The sequence below is a fragment of the Falco biarmicus genome, chromosome 1, assembly GCF_023638135.1.
Source record: "Falco biarmicus isolate bFalBia1 chromosome 1, bFalBia1.pri, whole genome shotgun sequence".
In the NCBI taxonomy this organism is placed as follows: Eukaryota; Metazoa; Chordata; class Aves; order Falconiformes; family Falconidae; genus Falco; species Falco biarmicus.
Window position 1 is genome coordinate 10820191 of NC_079288.1, and position 18950 is coordinate 10839140.

The 18950-nt window shown below is 51.1% G+C and overlaps 2 protein-coding genes across 3 annotated transcripts; both read left to right on the top strand.

Annotated features, from left to right (window-relative positions):
- The first annotated feature begins 662 nt into the window (after positions 1 to 662).
- LOC130147767 (cytochrome P450 2C5-like) lies at positions 663 to 5780 on the top strand. Of its 2 annotated transcripts, XM_056335411.1 has the most exons (9): positions 663 to 951; positions 1460 to 1622; positions 1987 to 2136; positions 2910 to 3070; positions 3224 to 3400; positions 3525 to 3666; positions 4095 to 4282; positions 4883 to 5024; positions 5214 to 5780. In XM_056335411.1, the coding sequence occupies exons 1-9, from the start codon at positions 775 to 777 to the stop codon at positions 5405 to 5407; spliced, it is 1494 nt and encodes a 497-aa protein (XP_056191386.1). In that variant the 5' UTR covers positions 663 to 774; the 3' UTR covers positions 5408 to 5780. The 2 variants fall into 2 exon arrangements, with proteins under 2 accessions (XP_056191386.1, XP_056191394.1); XM_056335419.1 differs by lacking the exon at positions 1987 to 2136.
- Positions 5781 to 5875: 95 nt separating this feature from the next.
- FBXW10B (F-box and WD repeat domain containing 10B) lies at positions 5876 to 18944 on the top strand. Its single transcript, XM_056335397.1, has 12 exons — positions 5876 to 7820; positions 10001 to 10147; positions 11171 to 11380; positions 11483 to 11610; positions 12559 to 12681; positions 13225 to 13334; positions 13774 to 13977; positions 14901 to 15022; positions 15577 to 15725; positions 16685 to 16827; positions 17539 to 17697; positions 18567 to 18944. The coding sequence occupies exons 2-12, from the start codon at positions 10141 to 10143 to the stop codon at positions 18883 to 18885; spliced, it is 1674 nt and encodes a 557-aa protein (XP_056191372.1). The 5' UTR covers positions 5876 to 7820; positions 10001 to 10140; the 3' UTR covers positions 18886 to 18944.
- Positions 18945 to 18950: the final 6 nt, after the last annotated feature.

Consider the following 18950-nt stretch of genomic DNA (forward strand, 5'->3'; position numbering starts at 1 on the left):
TGGTGCTCAGAGCAAGACACTCACAAACCTTGGAGGAGCCCTGAAGAGGCCGGAGGAGACTGGGGAAGGGTTAACCCCGCCTGCAACAACTGCAACACCTTGGGTTGACATTCCTCCCAAACCCAAGCAGAATCCCAAAATATTTCAGGAAAAAAGGTGTGGGTTTCCTATTTTCTGATCCATTTTCCACCAGAAAGGAGTTTGATAGAAAACTGTCACCCAACAGGTACACGACCAGCCATGCATGCCCCGCTCCCAGCCTCCCTCGGTTTCTGTTTACAAGAGTGTCTCCTCGGGTAAGCAAGGCAGCGACAAAACGAGCAATGACCTGGTGGTGACATGCAAGGTTCTGCCGGGACATCGACAACTTCTTCCATCACGTGCTGCCGAAAGGGAGCACTGAGCAGAAGGTGACTCAGCAACACGAGCTGGGGGGGGGGGGGGGGGGGGGGCTGCTGTCTCCCCCAGCACGCCTGCAGGGTTTTGCAATGTTTCCAGCACACCATATCAGCACGGAGACCTGTGTTACAACACGGCGGGGCCAGGTATGTGCTTGGCTGGGAGAAACCAGCGTTTCCGTGTCACTGACCACCCAGTGAGTGGCAGGAGGACATGTGGATGACCCCGGGGTTGTGGGAAGGGCTGTGACTATATAGAGCACAAAGAAGGGCAGAGGCAGCAGGTTTTGGCTCCTCTGCTCACTGCTCAGTTGTGATTTTCTCCCTGGAGGAGGAATTTCTCAATTTTTTTCCCTGCTTGGCAGCACGGGTGAGGATGGATGCTGGATCGGCCGGGATGCTTGTTACTCTCCTCCTTCTCTCCATCCTGTGGTTCCTGATCTGGAAAGTCAGCATGAAAAGAAGCCAGCTGCCTCCTGGACCAGCCCCGTGGCCCATTCTGGGCAACCTCTGGCAAAAGGACGTCCTGCCCCTCTACAGGACCTATGAGAAGGTAAGAGAAGAGCTGACGGTGCTGGACCCACTCCCAGCCCAGGCAGGAGAGAAAGCGTGACTGTCCCATGACAAAATAAAAGGGGAACTGTGCAGGTGACTTTTCCTACGTTTCTTTCCTCTTTTTCCCTCCTTCCTCTTCTCTTGCTCTGCCAGAATTGCCTAAATCCCTGCGCCTGGCAGCATAGTCAATACTGTTATTGAAGCCCTTCACCACCTGCAAGGAACCCACGGTGGTGACACTAACCCCTTTCTGGGCTGCAGCACTGCCACCACCCGGAGCTGCTTCCCAGAGATGATGCTTTGAACCCCCAAAGTGGCACTGGGATCAGAACCCCCCGGAGAGGACTGGGCTGGGAGCGGGGCGAGGGTGCCAACTTCGAGGGAGGCACTTCCCCTCCCTGCCCGTGCACTCACCAGCATTGCAGCCATGAGACTTAATTGAAAATTAAGCGAATGGCTGGGGTGTGGGCCCCTTATTCACCGCAGCTTCTCCATCCTCCCCCCAGCTCAGCAGCACATACGGCCCCATCTTCACCGTCTGGCTGGGGCTGAAGCCGGTGGTGGTGCTCTGCGGGTACGAGACGGTGAAGGATGCTCTGTTGGGCCACGCCGAGGAGTTTGGAGGGAGACCTGAAATACCCCTTCTGAGGCAGCTATCGAAAGACTATGGTAGGTGTCTGGGTTTCTTCTAGACACTGTTGCTCTCTGGGTGAGTAGAAAGTCCCCAGCTGCAGCTGGCCATGTTTGAGTCCAGTGAAGGAGTCAACACCCAAGACCTCAAACACCCATTTCCCACCCTGCAAGTCCCCCCAACTATTAAGCCTCTTGTCCAAGAACAGTATTAATTCCAGTTAGCCAGTTCCAGCTTTGTTCTGAGTTTCTGTAGAGCCTTTCAGGGATGCTGTTAGCACACCAGGGTCATTCTCTGGCTTATTGCCCTACCGCTCCTCAGCTGGGCTCAGAGCAGGGTCCTCGGTGCCTGGGGAGGAGCAGCAGGGCAGGCAGGTGAGTGGTCTCCACTGCTTCCCTCCAGGTTTTGTCTCCAACAATGAGAAGAAGTGGCAGGAGCTGCGGAGGTTCACGCTCAGCACCCTGCGGGACTTTGGGATGGGGAAGAGCTCCATGTCACAGCGGGTGCAGCAGGAGACCCAGCACCTGGTGAAACTGCTGGCAGAACTCAAAGGTGATGTGGGTCATGTCCACCCTGGCCCCTGCAGCAGGCAGAGGGCACACAACAGCCTCACAGGACGTGTGTGGTCCCTGGAGCTGTTTGCAATGGCAGGTGCGAATGGCCCTTGTAGACCTTATGGGCTTAGCCCCAGCCCCAGCCCACCCAGCGAGAGCTGCAGGGATGCGGTATGGCCATGGCTTACAGGGCAGGGTGGGAGATCCTGCTCCTGAACTGGTGCAGGGAGTGGCAACCACTGCTGAAAGAACAGAAACAGAAAACTAAACTGCATGGCAGAATGCACAAATAAGATACTGCCCTGGTGACACGGGGGTTATCAGGGTGATGTCCTCCTCCCCAGCAAAGCTGAGCTGCTGCCAGTGCCACTATCTCTTCTGGGGCTTCCTGAATGTAAGAGGAGATGGAAGCTCGGTTGTACACAGGCTCCTCTGCCCCCGATGTGTGGTGCTGGCAGGGGGCAGGTTGCTGAAGGGAGATGCTCTGCAGCCCCCCAGATCACTAGGGTACGTCGGCAGGAGCCCAAAGCACCGGGAGATGCCTCTGCTTTCTTCAGTCCCAACCACTGGGTAGGGGGCTAGGAGCAGGGAGGTAGATGTAGGAGCCCACAGCTCAGGCGGGCTCTCTGCTTTGGCTGTTAGACCCGACAGATTCAACCAGGGCTCGGAGTTCAAAGGACAAGGGCTCGAAGGGGCAGGAAGGTGTTTTCTGTGTTGAAGCAGATACATGCTGACTTTTGGAACCCTTTCTTGCCTCTTTTGCAACTGCAGGAAATGCCTTTGAGCCGCTGACGCTGTTCAGACATGCAGTTGCCAATGTGATCTGCTCGGTCGTCTTTGGGAACCATTACAGCTACAGTGATACGGCCTTTCTGGAGCTACTGAATGTGATCGGGAATTACATCAGCTTCTTCCTCTCCCCCATCGCTGCGGTAGGCGTCCTTGGTGTGCTCAGCACCCTCATGCCTGACATGCTTAGGCAGGAGGGTTGCTCCTTGGCTTTGACGGGACAGCATGGCTTTGAGGGAAGGTGTGGGAAGCTCCATCCAGGCACCTGAGCCCTCCTGTGCCTTCTCCATCCGCAGGTCTACAACACCTTCCCCAACATCATGCACCACCTCCCAGGGCCACACAGGAAAGTCCTGGCCAGGTGTGAGAAGCTGAAGGACTACATCAGAGAAAGAGTTGAGCTTCACAAGCTCACGCTGGATCCCAGCTGCCCCCGGGACTACATCGACTGTTTCCTTATAAAAGCGGAAAAGGTAGAGATAGTACAAAGGGGGGTGGGGGGTGGGGGCGGGGAGCGAGGGCTGACCTCCAGACCTGGCTGCAGCCTGGTAAATCACCCAGATAACACTGAATCCCCTCCCCACGGCACCCTTGCAGGAGAAGAACAGCCCAGAGAACATGTACAGCCACGAAGACCTGGTTATGTCAGTATTCAACCTCTTCGGCGCCGGGACCGTGACTACTAGCAATAGCCTGGTCTTCTGCCTCTTGATCCTGGCAAAATACCCCCATATTCAAGGTAAGGGCAGCAGAACGTGACGGCTCCTTGTGCTTGGGGGGGTCACGGTGCAGCAAAGGCGCAGACAGAGATCCCAGCCCTGGACCATCCTGTTGGGGGGAGACCAAAATCATCCTGCATGCTCACCCCAGGTGACACAAGCCATCAGACACAGATTTGCACAGGCCGGAGGGATCTGGGTACCTGCTCCCTGCTGTCCATCCCTGCCTGTGCAGGTGGCCCCAGACTGGCCTGGGAGAGATGCTTTGAACCTGGCTGACCTGGGGAGGTATGCGGGCAGTGACCCTATTTCTAGTCTCTGCCAGGGGTTGCTCCCTCTCTGCTAGATTATCCTTTGGCTCTAGGATAGGTGCCCATGGAGGCCAGTAAGAAATTATGGGGTGTTTTGCACAGCAAGCAACGCAGTTCCATGCCTGCCCTTTCCCCAGCCAAGGTCCAAGAGGAGATCGATGCGGTGGTGGGCGCTGCCCGTGCTCCCAGCACAGAGGACAAGCTGAAGATGCCATACACTAACGCAGTGATCCATGAGCTGCAGCGCTTGCAGAAGTCCCGCATCGAGAACTTCCCACGGATGACCACGCAGGACATTGTGTTCAGGGGCCACACCATCCCCAAGGTAGATGTCATGGCCCTGGACTCTCTGTGTCCCCGAGAGGAGGGGTGGCAGGGGGGCTTGAATGGCATTCGCCTTTGCCCCCGGACTGTTTGTTCCCTCCTGAAGGTCCCAGCTCTTTCCCAATCCTCTGTGGGTGGAGATGGCGATAACCTTTTAGCAGAGGAGTAGAGGGAGGTGAATGCTGCCCACACCCCCGCGTCCCTTGCCTGTCCTGGAAAACACCTCTTTCCAGCAGAGAGATGTGCAGGGCTGCTGGGGCTGGGAGCCTGAGCTCGCCCTGGCAAGAGGCCAAGCCAGCCCCCCACTCCTCAGCAGATCTGGGGACAGCCGCTGGTCCAGATTTGACTCCAAGAATTTTGTACAGCGTCCACTTTGAAGGAACACCTCCCTTCTTCGGGCTTTGTGCAGCAACAGGGCTTTTAACATAAATCAAGCCATTGCTCCAGGCTGCCTCCCCACAGGCATCTGGGTGGGCATCGGGGTGCGCACCCAGCCTCCCCCCACGCCCCCCAGATGCTCCTCACTTGCTAGTCACCCTCAGCAGAGCCCTATGTCATGGCACTGATGTCCTTGCTCCCCTGTCCCATACCTCTCCTGCAGGGCATGGTTGTTATTCCGGTATTATCTTCCGTGCATACGGATCCAACCCAGTGGGAGAACCCCAAAGAAGTCGACCCAGGCCACTTCTTGGATGAGAAGGGCGAGTTCAGGAAGCACAAAGCCTTCATGGCTTTCTCGGCAGGTCAGTGCTCAGCCCTGCACACACCCTTTGCAGCAGCTCCATTCCAGGGACTGCCAGCACGAATATCGGTTGGCACCAAAGTTATATCCTCAATATGAGCTTTCTAGTTACTTCTTTATGCTGTTTTTTCCCCAAATGCTGGATGAAGCCATCAGCCCGGTGCTCACCCTTCCCTCTGTGTGCCCGCAGGGAAGCGCATGTGCCCCGGCGAGGCGCTGGCCCGCATCGAGCTCTTCCTTTTCCTCACCACGCTGCTGCAGAGCTTCACCTTCCAGCTCGCCTCCAAGTACGAGGAGACGGATTTATTGTCCCTGTGGCTCAAGATAGAGAGCAGGGCGATACCTTGCAAGTTCTTTGCTATTCGGCGCCCGGTATCCTCCTAAACAGAAAGCGGCGGGCAGAGGGAAAGGGTCTTCCAGGTGCCTTTGCTTCTGGAATCAGAGCAAGCCACGTGACCATGAACGCTGCCGCGGCAGTCACCAAGCAGGAGGGTCACTTGGAGCTTTGAACATCCCCTCAGAGAACTGCCAGGTGTCTTTGCCACCAGCTCTATGGGCAGCCTGCTCCCAACCCTTCCCCACGTCCCAGCGACACAAGGATGGCAGCACCGGTTTTGTTCCCCTGCACCGGCCAGCTCTGAGCCTCTCTCCCCGTGGCAGGGCTGCCTGAGCCCCCCAGGGCTGTGCTGGGGGCTCCCTCCTTTCGGTGAGAGACTATGAGAGTGCTTCTGCAATAAAAATAACCACCGTAACTGGATGATGGTGTTTATAAGGACACTCGTGAAGCCTCTTGACGTAAGGGTGGTGATGCTCAGGCTTCCCTGCCCTTCATAGGTGGTGTGTGAGCTGGCCGCAACAACCAAGGTGACAGGCACCTAACGCTTCTGACACCCTGCTTTGCCCCACCTCTGTACCCTCCAGCACTGCATAAAGTCTGTGACACTGTAAATCACGCTCACTCCCATCCCTGCATCCCACTGCACAGGGATGAAACCCTTACGAACAACCTTTAGGCCATCAAAACATTAAAAAATTCAGTGCAGGGGGAAATGTGCCGAAGGAGAGGGGTGCTGTGCTTGGGAAGCCGGAGGTGTTTTGCCACTAAGGTCACAGCTCCCATCTCAGACTGCTCAATATGTCAACTGTGCTTGTGGTGCTTTAACCTCCCCTGCACTGAGGGGGATTTACTTGCTAGCCCCCAGGCATGCTCCAGCCTTTATTCCAAACCACTGGGACTTCAAAGAAAAGGAGGTTCTCTTTAAATAGCTGTGCAAGGGAAAAATGACGCTGACGCATGCCCAACCTGCCTGGCCTCAGCGATAACTTGGGCTTCTCCTTCCAGTGGCAGGAATGTGTCTCCCAGCCTTGGAAAACCGGTATGTTTCCCAGTGCATCCAGTTCTTCCCAGTGCAAACCTCCCAGATATGGGACTTCATCTTTCCCAGGTTCTTGTGTGTCCCAGGACAGACTGAGCCAGGAAAACATTCAGTTTGTTTTAGCTGATTTGCCTCCACAGCTGTAATCTTCAAATGAATTTTACGCATCTCAGGAATTTATTGCTTAGTTCAAAACACGAACCCCCATGGCTCTGACTGTGGGGAGGGCACCCCCAGGGACAGGCACCCCCAGGGACAGCAGAGCCACCTGAGCTCTAGCAGCAGCAAAATGATTTCAGCTGGAGAGGGAGCACAGGTTTCCAATAAAAGGGCTGAGTTGCAGCAGGGAAGAGCTATAGCTCAGGGGGGCTACGTGGGAGAGTAAAACAGATTGAAAAAATAATATTTAGCTTGTTACCTCAGCTGCTGGGTTGTGCCTCTCTGAAGTCCTTCACATCAATATTTACCTCTAAAAAACACCCTCAGGTGCTAGTTCAGCTCTGTGTGCTTTTTGTAGCTGGTAAAGTAACTCCAGGGGTTATCTGAGGAGTTGGCAGGGTGGGACATGCTCCCAGCCCTCCTGCTTCCCTCTGGCCGGGGGGGTTATGCCTGTTGCAGGGGGTGCTGTCTCAGCAGTGGGGCTTGGGGTCTCTAGGGAGCCTGGGATGGAAGGGCAGGGTGGCAGCTGAGGTGACGTGGGGGTCTCAGGGCTGGGTTTGGTGGGTGTTGCTGGGGTGCTTGCACCTGTCTGCAAGCGTGGGAGGGGGGTGACAGCAGGGACCTGCCCTGGGCGGAGGTGGCTGTGCCCTCCCAGGGAAGGTAGGTGAGGCTGGGGGCTTCTCTTGCCCTGGGGTAGCATTTTATCGATGGTGGGTGCTGCTGTCCTAAATGGATAATCTTTGCTCGCAAAATGATTTCCTAGATACTACTGTGCCTAGGGAGTGAGACGCATCCCTGGGAGGGGTTGTGACCTCTGAACCGGGGAGCTCCAAACTTTGATTTAAAGAAGCAAGTAAACTCAGGCAGCCTGTTGCTGGGTGTGGGACTGGTGAGAAGGGGTGGATTTGCCGTGAGTAGCTCTTTGGCAGGAAAGCAGTGCTTCGCTGGAGAAGAACGGCTGAGGCTGGAGCCCTGCTTTTCTCCACTCGCTCCACAAAAGAGTTGCATTAAAATCCCACGTGGGGATCTGCGTGGGATGGCGGCTTGGGTGCCTGAGCCCGCAGGGCTGACAGCTTCGCACAGCATGTTTGTTCTGTGTGGACCAAACCTGAAACCACTGTACCTGCAGCACCGAAGCCTCTGCAGGGTGGAGCACGCAGTGCTCCCATCCAGCGCTGTCTTTTCCACTGCTGCCTACAACAGGGAAAGAGCCAAAAGGGCAAAGAGGGCCCCAAACCCGCTGCGCACGGAGTGAGACCCAGGTACGTGGCCCTGCTGTCCTAATGCATTTGTACCTGTCCCCGTGAGGGATGTGGGGGTATGAGTTTATTGTCACCTGCCTGTTCTGCTGCTTTCCCACCTGGGCTGCTCTGCAATGCTCTGCCTTCTTGCCAAACATTTTTTTTTTTTTCTAATGACCTAGTTAATCCTCCTACCTTCTCTCAAATGATGGATGAACCACCCTTTACTCTTATTGTACGTGCATTTTTGACTCATTAGATGACTAAATGAAGTCTTTCTTATCTTTTTTTTTTTTTTTTTCCTCCCCAATCTGGGGAAGATCAGTAAAAAATACATTTGAGCAAAGCAAGCCGCTCGTGAAGCACTTTTGCACAACCCCTTTCCAAACCCTGGCTCAGTGCTGTCCTGCTCACACGTACTGCCTCTGGGTTTCTGCCTCTATAACCCAACCGCGGTGCCCAGGGGCCAGCTGCGCCCCTGCTTCCCCAGGACTTTTTACGCCCTTTGCTTTACAGAAGTCACCCCCAAACCCTTTGGGGGGGGGGGGGGGCGTTTAGCAGCGGTGTGCTTGCGGGCGGTCGGGGCGGCTATTAGTAGCAATCCGGCATGGCGCTCGGAGGTTTACGGTAGGGGTCTCCTAGCAGCAGCGACGCGGCGGGGATGGTTGCCGGGGGTGGGGGTGGGGCAGCTCAGCGGGGCCGGGGCTCCGGCAGCCCTGGCGGTGTCACCGGTGTCACCACTGTCTCCCCGGTCGCGGGGCGCAGGGGTGCGGAGCGACGCCGCAGGTGATGCTGCGCTGCCCGGCGGAAAGTGGCGCCCCCGAATCCTCCCCCCGGGGACGCTCGGGGCTGCGCCTTTGAGGTTTGGGGGTGCGGGGGCTGTGGCGGTTCTCCCGTAGTGCCCCGTGAGGCTGTCGGCACAGGGAAGGTGGATACGGCCCTTGCTGGGGCTCTGCTGGGTCCCCCTGGGCTCCAAACACCCCCCCTCCCCCACCCCCCCCGGAGCTCCAACCCCGCGCCGGATTCTCCCAGCTGGAGCGTGCGAGGCGGCTGGGGGGGGTTGATGCTAACCCTGCCCCAGGCAGGGGGATGTCACCCACCACCAGGGCACGTGGCTCTCAAGCGAGCCCTTCCCTGCGGGGCCAGCGGGGAAGGGGCAGCCCTTGCTGGTGTTCTCCCTTGTCCGGGGATGGATTTTTGTTGGCAGAGTGCTAGGGCTGGGATTATCAGCTGTTTGTGAGTGTATCTGGTGTCCCTCGGGGAAGGGGGAGTGCTGCAGTCACCCTCTCCGGTCCTGGAGATCCAGATTTGCCCCTGAGCTTCCTTGGGTCATACTCTGGGCTGGGGGGGATGCCCAGGCTGTGCCAGAGCTGCAATGAGGGTACAAGCACTATGGTCCAGGAGTGATGCTAAGATGGAGGTAACGTTACCCAGGTTCCTGGCTGTCACCTGCAGCAGCCTGGCAGCTCCTGGTGCTGCTGCTCTGGCTGTTCCTCTCTAGCAGGTGATTTATTGCATGTGGCAAAACTCCCCATGCAGGTGTGCAAAGGGTAACTGTTGAAAGAGACTGCCCGCCCTGCACAACTGTTAACTGTAGAGTTATTTGCCTTGTGGTATTAACCTTCTGGTTAATACAGCAAATCTGGTAATGTTTAAGGTCTTTTATCCTTCCAGCTGTAGGGAATGAGTGAGCAAAGCCAGGGGTGAGGACAGGTCATGGAGGGAATGGGGTGTTCCTGGCAGTAGGAGATGGGGCCAGATAAGACTCGGACCCGGCAACTTTATCCTGACCCAGCTCCACTGCAGTGCCAGTTGTATGTGTGCACCATCACGCAGTGACCCTGTAAATGCGGTCATTGTTAAAGGGAAGAGGAGTAATGGAGTAATAGCTTGTAATGGAGTATGGCTGACAACAACATAACAAAAAAATACAACTTCCTCATGAATTCTTCTGGGCAACACATCTCAGGAGGTGTGGCTGTGAATGGAATGTTTTAAGTAATGAAACCTACACTAAAGAAAGTACTGAACGGATTAATCGTGCATAGCTAGAAGGGATAGAATAAATAATATAGCATAATTTATTTTTTAAAATGCCCAAGATACTATTCTAATTTCAGCAATTCCGTAATTCAGCTCTGAGATGCCTACTGTAAGGTTTAACGTGACTCTGTGCTTAATTCTTCCAGAGGAAGATGTAGATGGCTCATCAGCTGAATTCCAGAGCAGCTTCCAGGAAGACAGCTGTCCTCAGCCCAGTACCAGACTCTTTCCACTACAGTCTTCTAGCACTTCTCCTGCAGCTCTTAAAACCATATCTGCTGCAACAGGCCATCTCAGTATGACAGGTACCACTACCTGAGTATTCAGTGCTGGGGGTGGGGGACGGGAAACCTGTGGTTTCATACCAGGGCGCTAACAACTGGCACTGCCTAGGAACAAGTCAGTTCTGGGTCACTTTGGAAAAAAAGCAGGGAAGACCACGGCAATAGTTAGCTGGGAAGTTCGAAGTGCCATGCAAGAGGAGGTGATGCCATTCAGCAGGTGCTTGTCTTCGCTCTGAATCACTTCCCATGCTTGCCGAGGTGCTGACAGGACTCGTAGTGAAGGGCTGAGGCAGTGTCCCCCCTTCTGATGGAGATGCTGTTCTGCCAGGGGTAGGGTCTTTCAAAACCCAGCCCTGCAGTGGGTGTTGCACCTAAAAGGAAGGGAAGCCTTACACTGTGGGGGCTGAAGTTTGGCAAAGATGCTAGAGGTATGCAGGCACCAGCAAAACTACTGATGTGAGAAGGGTGTCAGCTGTGTCTACCTTCTGTTCTTGGGGACAACAGAGAAATTTGTCCCCCTTTCTTCTGCCATGTCATAAATCATGTTTTTATTGAAGAAAATCTAATGGCTGCAGGAAGAGGTTTCCCACTGTTTGCAGGAAAGAAGTTCTATGTCCTTGGCATGAGGTTTTTTGTCCTCCCTTAGTCTGGGACGGGCACCCTCACACCCTCCCATGCTGGTCACTGCTGTAGATGGAGGTGGAAGAGGTAAAGTATTCTATGTTTGTGAAAGGAAAGCGGTCACTGCATCCCCACCAAGCCCACCCAGGGCCTCCTGCATCCCCTCTGATCACCTGGTGTGTCCAGCTGTGAAAAGCCCTCGCTATCCATCAGCATCCTCTGCCTTCAGACACCACAGGTGTGAGCTGTCCTGCAAGACCCTGAGTGTTTTCAGCATTTTCCTTGGAATGGTACAGTACCAAAGGGATTAGCAGAAGAATCAAATTAAGGTCAACTAACTCTTGCAGTGCATTGCTAACAACAGTACTGTTAGTAGTCACCAAAGCTCAGGCACTTGCAAGACTAAATTCCCCTGTCTTCTAGGTGCTCAACCACCAGCAATGTGCTCCTGGCCCAAAACCACTGACTGCCTCACCCAGGAGGGTCCTGATGCAGAGGAAAATTCACCTATCACGTCCTTAGCCGATCAAGGTGTCACTGTGGCTCCTGCATCTCTCCAGTCACCCTCTAATGTCAACCAATCCAAGGATTTAATTCGCTGCCTGCCACCTCACCTGTCTATGTACATCCTGGGTAAAGCTGCTCTGTTTTTTTCCAAGGGTGGTTTCCCCTATGGGTAATGAATGGTCTCTAGCGTGGATAGGGGTTAGCCAATCTGTCCCTTTAATTTCTTAGGGCTTTTGGATCAAAAATCCCTCGATGCCTGTGCTGCTGTGAGTAGATGTTGGGCTTTTCTGGCCAAAGAAGTCAAGAGGGAACATGCGTGTCGAAGTGTAATACAGAAGAAGATCCTGTATTTACAGGTAAGATGCCTGGGCTTCTGCCATCATTATGCACTTTAAAAAGAGGGTGGTTTTCCTGCTACTGCCCAAGCCATTAGATGGAGGTGCTTCTGCTGGAGGCTACCTCCCAACTTGACCCTGTTCATTCTTTTACCACCTGCAGAGCAAAGCCAGGTTAGATGTTCATGCTGTCACAAGCAAGCACAGCAGAAGAGCTTTTACTGACTTTCAGAGAGCCTGTGACTCTAGAAGTGTATGAAAACATTCTTGTAATCAAGAAAGCAGAGTCTGGTCACAAATGCAAATGCTGGACTTCCCGGTGCTAGTGGAAATTGGGCAGAGCTCCAGCGGCTTCCTGAGACAGCTCAAAAATGCGATTTATTTGCCCCACATGGGAAGATGGAAATGCTAGGTGGCTTTGGGAAGCCAGAGCTGGGGGGGGGGGGGGGGGGCACGCTGAAGCAGAACTTCTAGGGAAGGCTTGTCCTGGTTAGTACAGACCTGCCATGCACCAAGGGAAGTGTAAAGGTAAATCCCCAAAGAGATAGTTAGGAGTCTTTGTACGCTTTGATTTGTGAAGAGTGTAGAAGTCTCACCCCTGTGCTAGCAAAGAAGGCTTAACGGAAGGTTTCACGCACAAAAGATGTCTTGAGAGCCTCTCATCTCAGTGGGTTTGGGTTCTGAATCAACAGATTGCTCCAAAGATGAGATGAACTGTGAAATTTTGCAGCTTATTAAAAGCTGAAGACTAGAGTTTGGAAAAAAATAAAAAGCAATTATTTTTTTACAGGGAGTTAAATCTTATACTGACAGAGCGGTAAATGCAAGCCAGGTCTCTTAATAACAACAACAAGCCGGTGTGTGCAGCTCAGCTTTGCATCCCATGGAGATGCTGAAGCATCAGCACATGAGCAGCATCTGTTGAGTGCCTGGGCTCTGCATGACTGTGTCTCTGCTGGCTTGTTCCAGGGGTTGTGCCCTAGAGGAGCAGTTTCAAACTATGCCGAAACAGTCAATGTGACAATTCCACAGTTAAACGAAGAGGGTGATGTCATCAGAGTGAAACGTCACAAAGGGGGAAGTAAAACAAAGGTATGTTGGCAGTTGTTTGCCTTCCATGGATCCTGCATGTCAGTAATGGGGGAGGAAGGAGGACATGGTGGCCTTGGAAAACAGAGCAGTGAACTCTGAGCTGCTTTGCTCTTCTCCTGCTTCTGGCTTGCACCATCGTGAGCAATTCATAAGGACCAGTGCTTGCTCAGCACCTTGCATGGGAGGGAGCCTGCATCCCTGAACTCCTGCCTTCTCCCAGTGCATCCCCCAGCTGCATGCATAGCCTGTAGGCCAGGGGTGTGGGTGAGGCTGGTTGGCATCGCAAGGACATGGCCTTTTCCCAAAGTATAAAGGCTGTAACTGTCAGGTCTTCCTTTTTTTTTGCCATAGAACACTGCATGGGAACAACCCTTGTTTCTGCACTAACCAGGGAGTTCCTGCGCTCCAGGTGCTCCTTACCAACACATTCTGTCTCTGTTAGTCTCATCACTGTAGTGGTGACCAAGCTGATGTTCAACGCTATGAAATAATGCTGCATTCCTCCCTCCCCAGGTTATTTTCCCCTATTTTTCCTTCCATTAGGAGGAACACAACCTGCAGGCAGCCTATCATGATCTGAAAACTGACACAATCCAGCTGGAAGAGAGAAATGTCTTCTGTGGCTCCTACAATATTCGTGTCCTCATGGACCAGTGAGTAGACTACCTGGCTGTAGGGCCAAACAGCAGCTTCTGGAAGCCTGTCCCACTCCCTGTGATCCTTCTGTGGGAAAGTATGGCTGGAGAAGGGTCTCAGCATCAATGTTAAGAAATCCCCAGTGTCAAATCCAGCTTTTTTTATAAAGATACCAAGATAAGCTATTTTTAAAGACACAAGGGTTAGTGATCCACAGCCCGTCACAAGGGATATGGGCTCTCCCCTCTTTAAACTTACCTTCCAGTACAAACTTGGGTACGCAGAATCGGGGACCTCAGTTGTGGTGCCTTGCAAAGGATTCACACTCTCAAGTGTATTGCTCATCAAGATGCTCAATGAGGACCATTAAGCATCAGAAAAATGCCTGTCCCAGACTTAGATCTGTTGTACCTTGTTAGCTGGCTAAAGCCATCTCGGTCACTGTTTCTTATCCAGATCAGATGAAAGCAGAATAATCCATTATAATGGTGGAAACTTGGTAGCCATCGGCTCCGCAGACCGAAAAGTGAGGCTTCTTGATATGTCGGGAATGAAAGAAATGCTGCCTCTGCTCTCTGGCCATGCTGGAAGCATCCAAGCGCTCTTCCTCCACGAGAAGAAGGGGCTCGTTCTCAGCGCAAGCGTTGACCTCAGCATCAGGTGAGCAGCACTGGGACTGTGCCATGGGATACCAGCCCCTTGGTGCAGATAGGAAAAATGAAACTTTATTCCTTCCACTCCAATCTTTAGGAAGCCTTGTTCCATCACTTTTGTTAGAGTAATGATGAAAGGACAGAAGATGAGGGAACACATTCCCCACTCATAAGGCAGTTTCTGTTGCCCAGTTTCATCCAGTACCAAGTGATTAAAATAGGATACAGAGGTTTTCCTAAAGTACCTTAAAACACCAGAGAGGTTTCAAATAAACACTCACAGTGAGATTCTGGCCTTGCTAACATCAGCATCGGGTTCTGGAAGGCTGGGTTTCTCTGTGATGTTCTAGATGGTGTGTTGTGCTAAGCAGGCTCGACAGCCTGGTACCTGCTGTACAGCTGCTCCTGCCCAGGTACCGCACCCTGAAACAAGGGTGGAGGCGATCAGCTCTCCCATCTATCCCTAAATCCCGAGAGTATCATGATGAGGGGCGAAAAGCTAAGCAGCGGGTCGTCTGGCTCTGGCATGGCAATTGCACAACTTCGTCAAAGGGGAAAGTTTACATGGATCCAGGGTCTGTCCTCCCTGCTCCAAAAGGGCTGTTTATTTAACTGTGGGGTTGAGTTCTTTCGATAAAGTCATCTTGGCACCGGCCAGCAAAGAAACAACCTCTACGTTTTAAGGTTAATTGAAAGTAACTGTGCCAAAGGTGAAATCTAGCTATACCTTTCCAGACAGTTTGGAGGCAGATGAAGAAAGTACCTGGGTAAAAGATTTAAAACTAAGCCTGACTGGATCATTTCAAATCCTCTGATGCCTTAGTGGAATGAGTCCTGAATTTAACCTAGTGTGTATGGAAGAGCTGGGCCCATTAAGCAGGAAACAACGAATAAGATGATTGTGTTTCCTTTTTGACTGGTCCTTTGTAGATGCTGGAATATATACAGTGGTGCTTGTGTGAAAATCTTTAATGGTCACTGGGCGACAGTCACCTGCTTGGATTTCCATGACGAGCAGTTTGTGTCGGGAGCCAGAGATGGGATGGTAAAAGGTGAGAGCCAGGACTAGGAGCTTCCCAGCGGGAGGCAGGTGGTAGTGAACAGTGGGCACAGTACGTGGGAGCTGTGATCAGTGTGATGTGTGAGTATGAAAGTAAGTCTATAAATAAGAAGGTGAATTTGTGTGTCCTATTTTGTGCTTCCAGAACAGCCTAAGCTGTGGACGCATGCACGTACAAGGTCTCTGATTGGGTCACTGAATAAATTCTCATTATTTCTGCTTTTATTCAGTTTTAAAGGCTTAATGGCTATAGGGCTGCGCCAGCTCTTGGGAAAGGGGCATTAATTTTCAGCTTTGTCAGAGGTTTCCTTATTACTTAGCCTATAGAATAAGGATGAAAAAAAAAGTGCTGTTTTCTGGACTTTGCTTTTAAAACTTTTGCCATGTCAATTATACTTTCTAAGTCAACACCTGGCTCCGTGCAGAGCTGCAGGGTAGAAGATATATCTGTAATTCCAGTAGTGCTTTTTAATTCCTGTTGTACTCAGCAAAACTTATTGTTGGGGCATATGTATTTTTAATATTCCTCCCCTTTGCCCTTAACAGTGTGGAGCCTGGAGAGTGGGAAATGTCTCAAGACTCTGAAGCATGACAGCACTGTTTGGGTAGTTAAAATGCATGGCAGGCGTGTTGTCAGTGGGTGCAACAGAGGGCTGGTGAAAGTCTGGTGTGCTGATACGGGCACTCTGATCAAAGTAAGTTTCTTAGGTGCATAATTTCATGTTAAGTGGTCAAAAATCTTCTGTGCTAGTAAACTAACTGGTAAATCGTAGCTTTTTGCTTTTGTCAGAGGCTTTCTAAAAAAATGCCAATCCCCCAAAACAAAACCAAAAGCAGTCTAAACTGATAAAAGAAACTGCGGATTTATTTGTAAGGAAATAATATAAAAACTGATTTGCAAACAGCTGTCAGTTCTAATCCAGGGTTTATTTGCCTGCCTCAACCCCCATCATTACTTGTACTCTGTAGATCATTCATCTCTGTTCCTGCAGAAACATTCAGAATCAGCAAAGAGGTTGGGAAGGCTTGACTAACAGCTCTTGGGGTTGGAGGCATCAGGGGTTAGCCCAAAATACGAAACTTGCTCTCGAAACCCGTTTATAAAGCTGAAGCAGCTGGATAACTGCTCTGCAATGCAAAGATTGAGGCCAGAGTCTGCTAATTACACTAGCAGGCATCCAGAACTAGTATTAGTCCTCATCTCTGAAAGGAGTGAAGCTCTTTCTACCCATGGGGGAGAGAGTTGCAAACTGAGATGCATCTTGAATGCATGATATCCCAGCTCCAGCTGAGGAAAGCTTGCAATTGCTCCTTCCACTGTAGTCAGGGCAGTCCACGATCTTCTCTCCTGGGTGAACATTCAATCGATCACCAAGGTCGTGGTGCAGTAACTCCAAGCACGTTGGCACAGGTAATAGATAGGGAAAATGGATGTTAACTCCATGCCAGTAGCTAATCAGCAATAAGCCCAGAATATGTTTTACAAGTCACTACAAAACTAACAGTTATCCATAGGGTGTATTGGTATGGTAACACCCAATAAAACTACAATGTGGTTGGTATATAAGGCTGGTATCGTGAATGCTGTAAGGTATCTTAGCATATTTACATCCACATTGCTGACAGCTTTGCACCTATTTCTTTTACTTTGCAGACTTTAGAGGGGCACCAAGGCCCAGTTAAGTGCTTGTCCTTTGATCAGTGGCACCTAGTCACAGGAAGCACTGATGGATATGTTCTAGGATGGAGCATGTTGGGAAACATGAAGAGATGCCTAACAGCTTTCTGCCACCCTAAGTAAGAATCAGCTATGTTTCAAGTTGTATTCAACCAATTACTAAATCTATAAAGAAAATGCCTCCCCTATGGGAATAGAAAATGCTTTAATTACCAGTCCTGGTTTTTGAAATATCCTTGTTTTCAACAACCTTCATCCTGAACAGTGTCAGGCACTACGTGGTCGTAACCGTTTGTCAGTTAAGACCGGTAACAACCTCAAACCCAAATACACAACCGCTTGTTCATGAACAGGAGCGACTGACAGTGCATAGTCCAGTATTTCAAGGATCCCAAGCCATATGCAACAGGGTATCATGCTACCTGGTCAAGAATTGACCCTTCCTGTTGAAGGTGGCCGTAACTACGTGCTGATCCCTACCAACTGTATGTTATTCTATTTTTTAATACTTTAATTGTATATTGGAACCCTGAAAACTAGCATCATATTGTTTTCATTAGCTTTTCTAGACATAAAATGAAATGTAAAACGCAGCAGATAACCGTAACCATACTGGTTGCTATGAGGATGCATTGGGTGGGTTGGTTTGGGCAATGCGTGATTAGGAAGGATCTCACTATTAAACCTCTAAAACATTTTGATCAGCTCCTCTGTTCAGCCTGTTGATGGGGGCAGACCCTTGCACCTCCTCCAAGACAACAGAAGTAGCTGATCGTGCCTCCTTGTGCAAGCACAGCGAATGCACCAACAGTGACGTGTTGTGTTTTCAGGGAAGTTCTGTCTCTGGAGTTCCTCTATCTCAGAGTCGTCAGTGGCTGTGCTGATGGAAAGATTCGTATATTTAACTACTTAACTGGAACCTGCCTGAAAGTGTTGACGGTCAATAGCGGAGGGGGGCCCGTATCTTTTTTCTGTGCTGCAGGAAACAGGTTGGTGACAACAGCTGTCATCAGTCTCTGAAACATTGTAGATGACATTGTAATTTAAGGAACTGTATATTTTTCCTTTTTGTTGTCCTTCTCAAAAATAAGTTTTAAAGGGCTCTACCACTTACTGACTGCTTTAATAATCTGGTTTTGTTAACAATGGATGAATTTTCTTAGCCCTTTCAGCTATGTACAATCTCCTGTTTCTATACTACTTCCGATATAGACACAGCTGTAAAGCTGAACTCAACTCCCAAATTCCTTAAGAGGTTGGAAAATCAAGGCAAGGCCTGACAACACCTTTGTTCCCTGACCTACTGCCTCCTTATAAAAGTCAATAATGGAAAATCCTTCCAGGTGCATTCACTCCTGCACTCTAGAGGTATTTAACAGCTTCTGTGTAAGCAATAGCTAAAATACTGGGGTGTTATTGGTGCTGGTTTGGTCAAAACTCTACAACACAGCAGTATATGGGCTGCTACAAAGAGAACTAACTCCAGCCCAACCAGATCCAGTACATCCTTCCAATTTAGGTTTAAATGTCCCTAATAATATGGTGTTTCCAGTTTCTTTTGGTGTTGCACTGATCTAGCTCGGTCCACTCTTGGCAATTTTCACCCTAGTTATTTTAAAGCTAATTTTGCCACAGAGATGAATGAAGAGAGCCCCACAGAGCCCATACAGAGTACGAGTTAAAATGTACAGAGTCTGACTGATGGGACCAACTGCTATGGCTTCCTTAAACAAGGGATGGGTATCCTGGATCTGTGTAAGCGCCCTCGGGTTTCGTACTGCACAGAAGCAAACGGCCCCTTAGGTGGCACCTGCTGCGTCAGTGGTAGCTGTGCTCTTAATGGCTTTTCCTTTTCCAGGATGGTGATCAACTTGCCAACTAGTCTGTTGATGTTCCAGTTTGAGGATGCCAGCTGGGACTGCACTTCAGATGCCGATAGAGAGACGGTGAGGAAGGAAGGACAGCGCAGCGGGACTCCAAGCAGAGCACTGCTTCGCCTTCAGCGAAAGAAACACCACGACCTCAGCCGGGTGTATCGACTTGCTCCGGAGACACAAGATGCTGACCAGCTCATGCTGTCTTGCTGGATCCGCTGCCAGTCACCAAAAAGCTGTGGAACATCTCAAAGTAGTACATACAGCCTCTGCAATATGTTGGCATTTTCTAAAATGAGTTAGAAACAATTTCAAGGACCCACTGCCTTCATCCTCATCTGTATCCGGGCTCACTGCTTTTTTTTTTT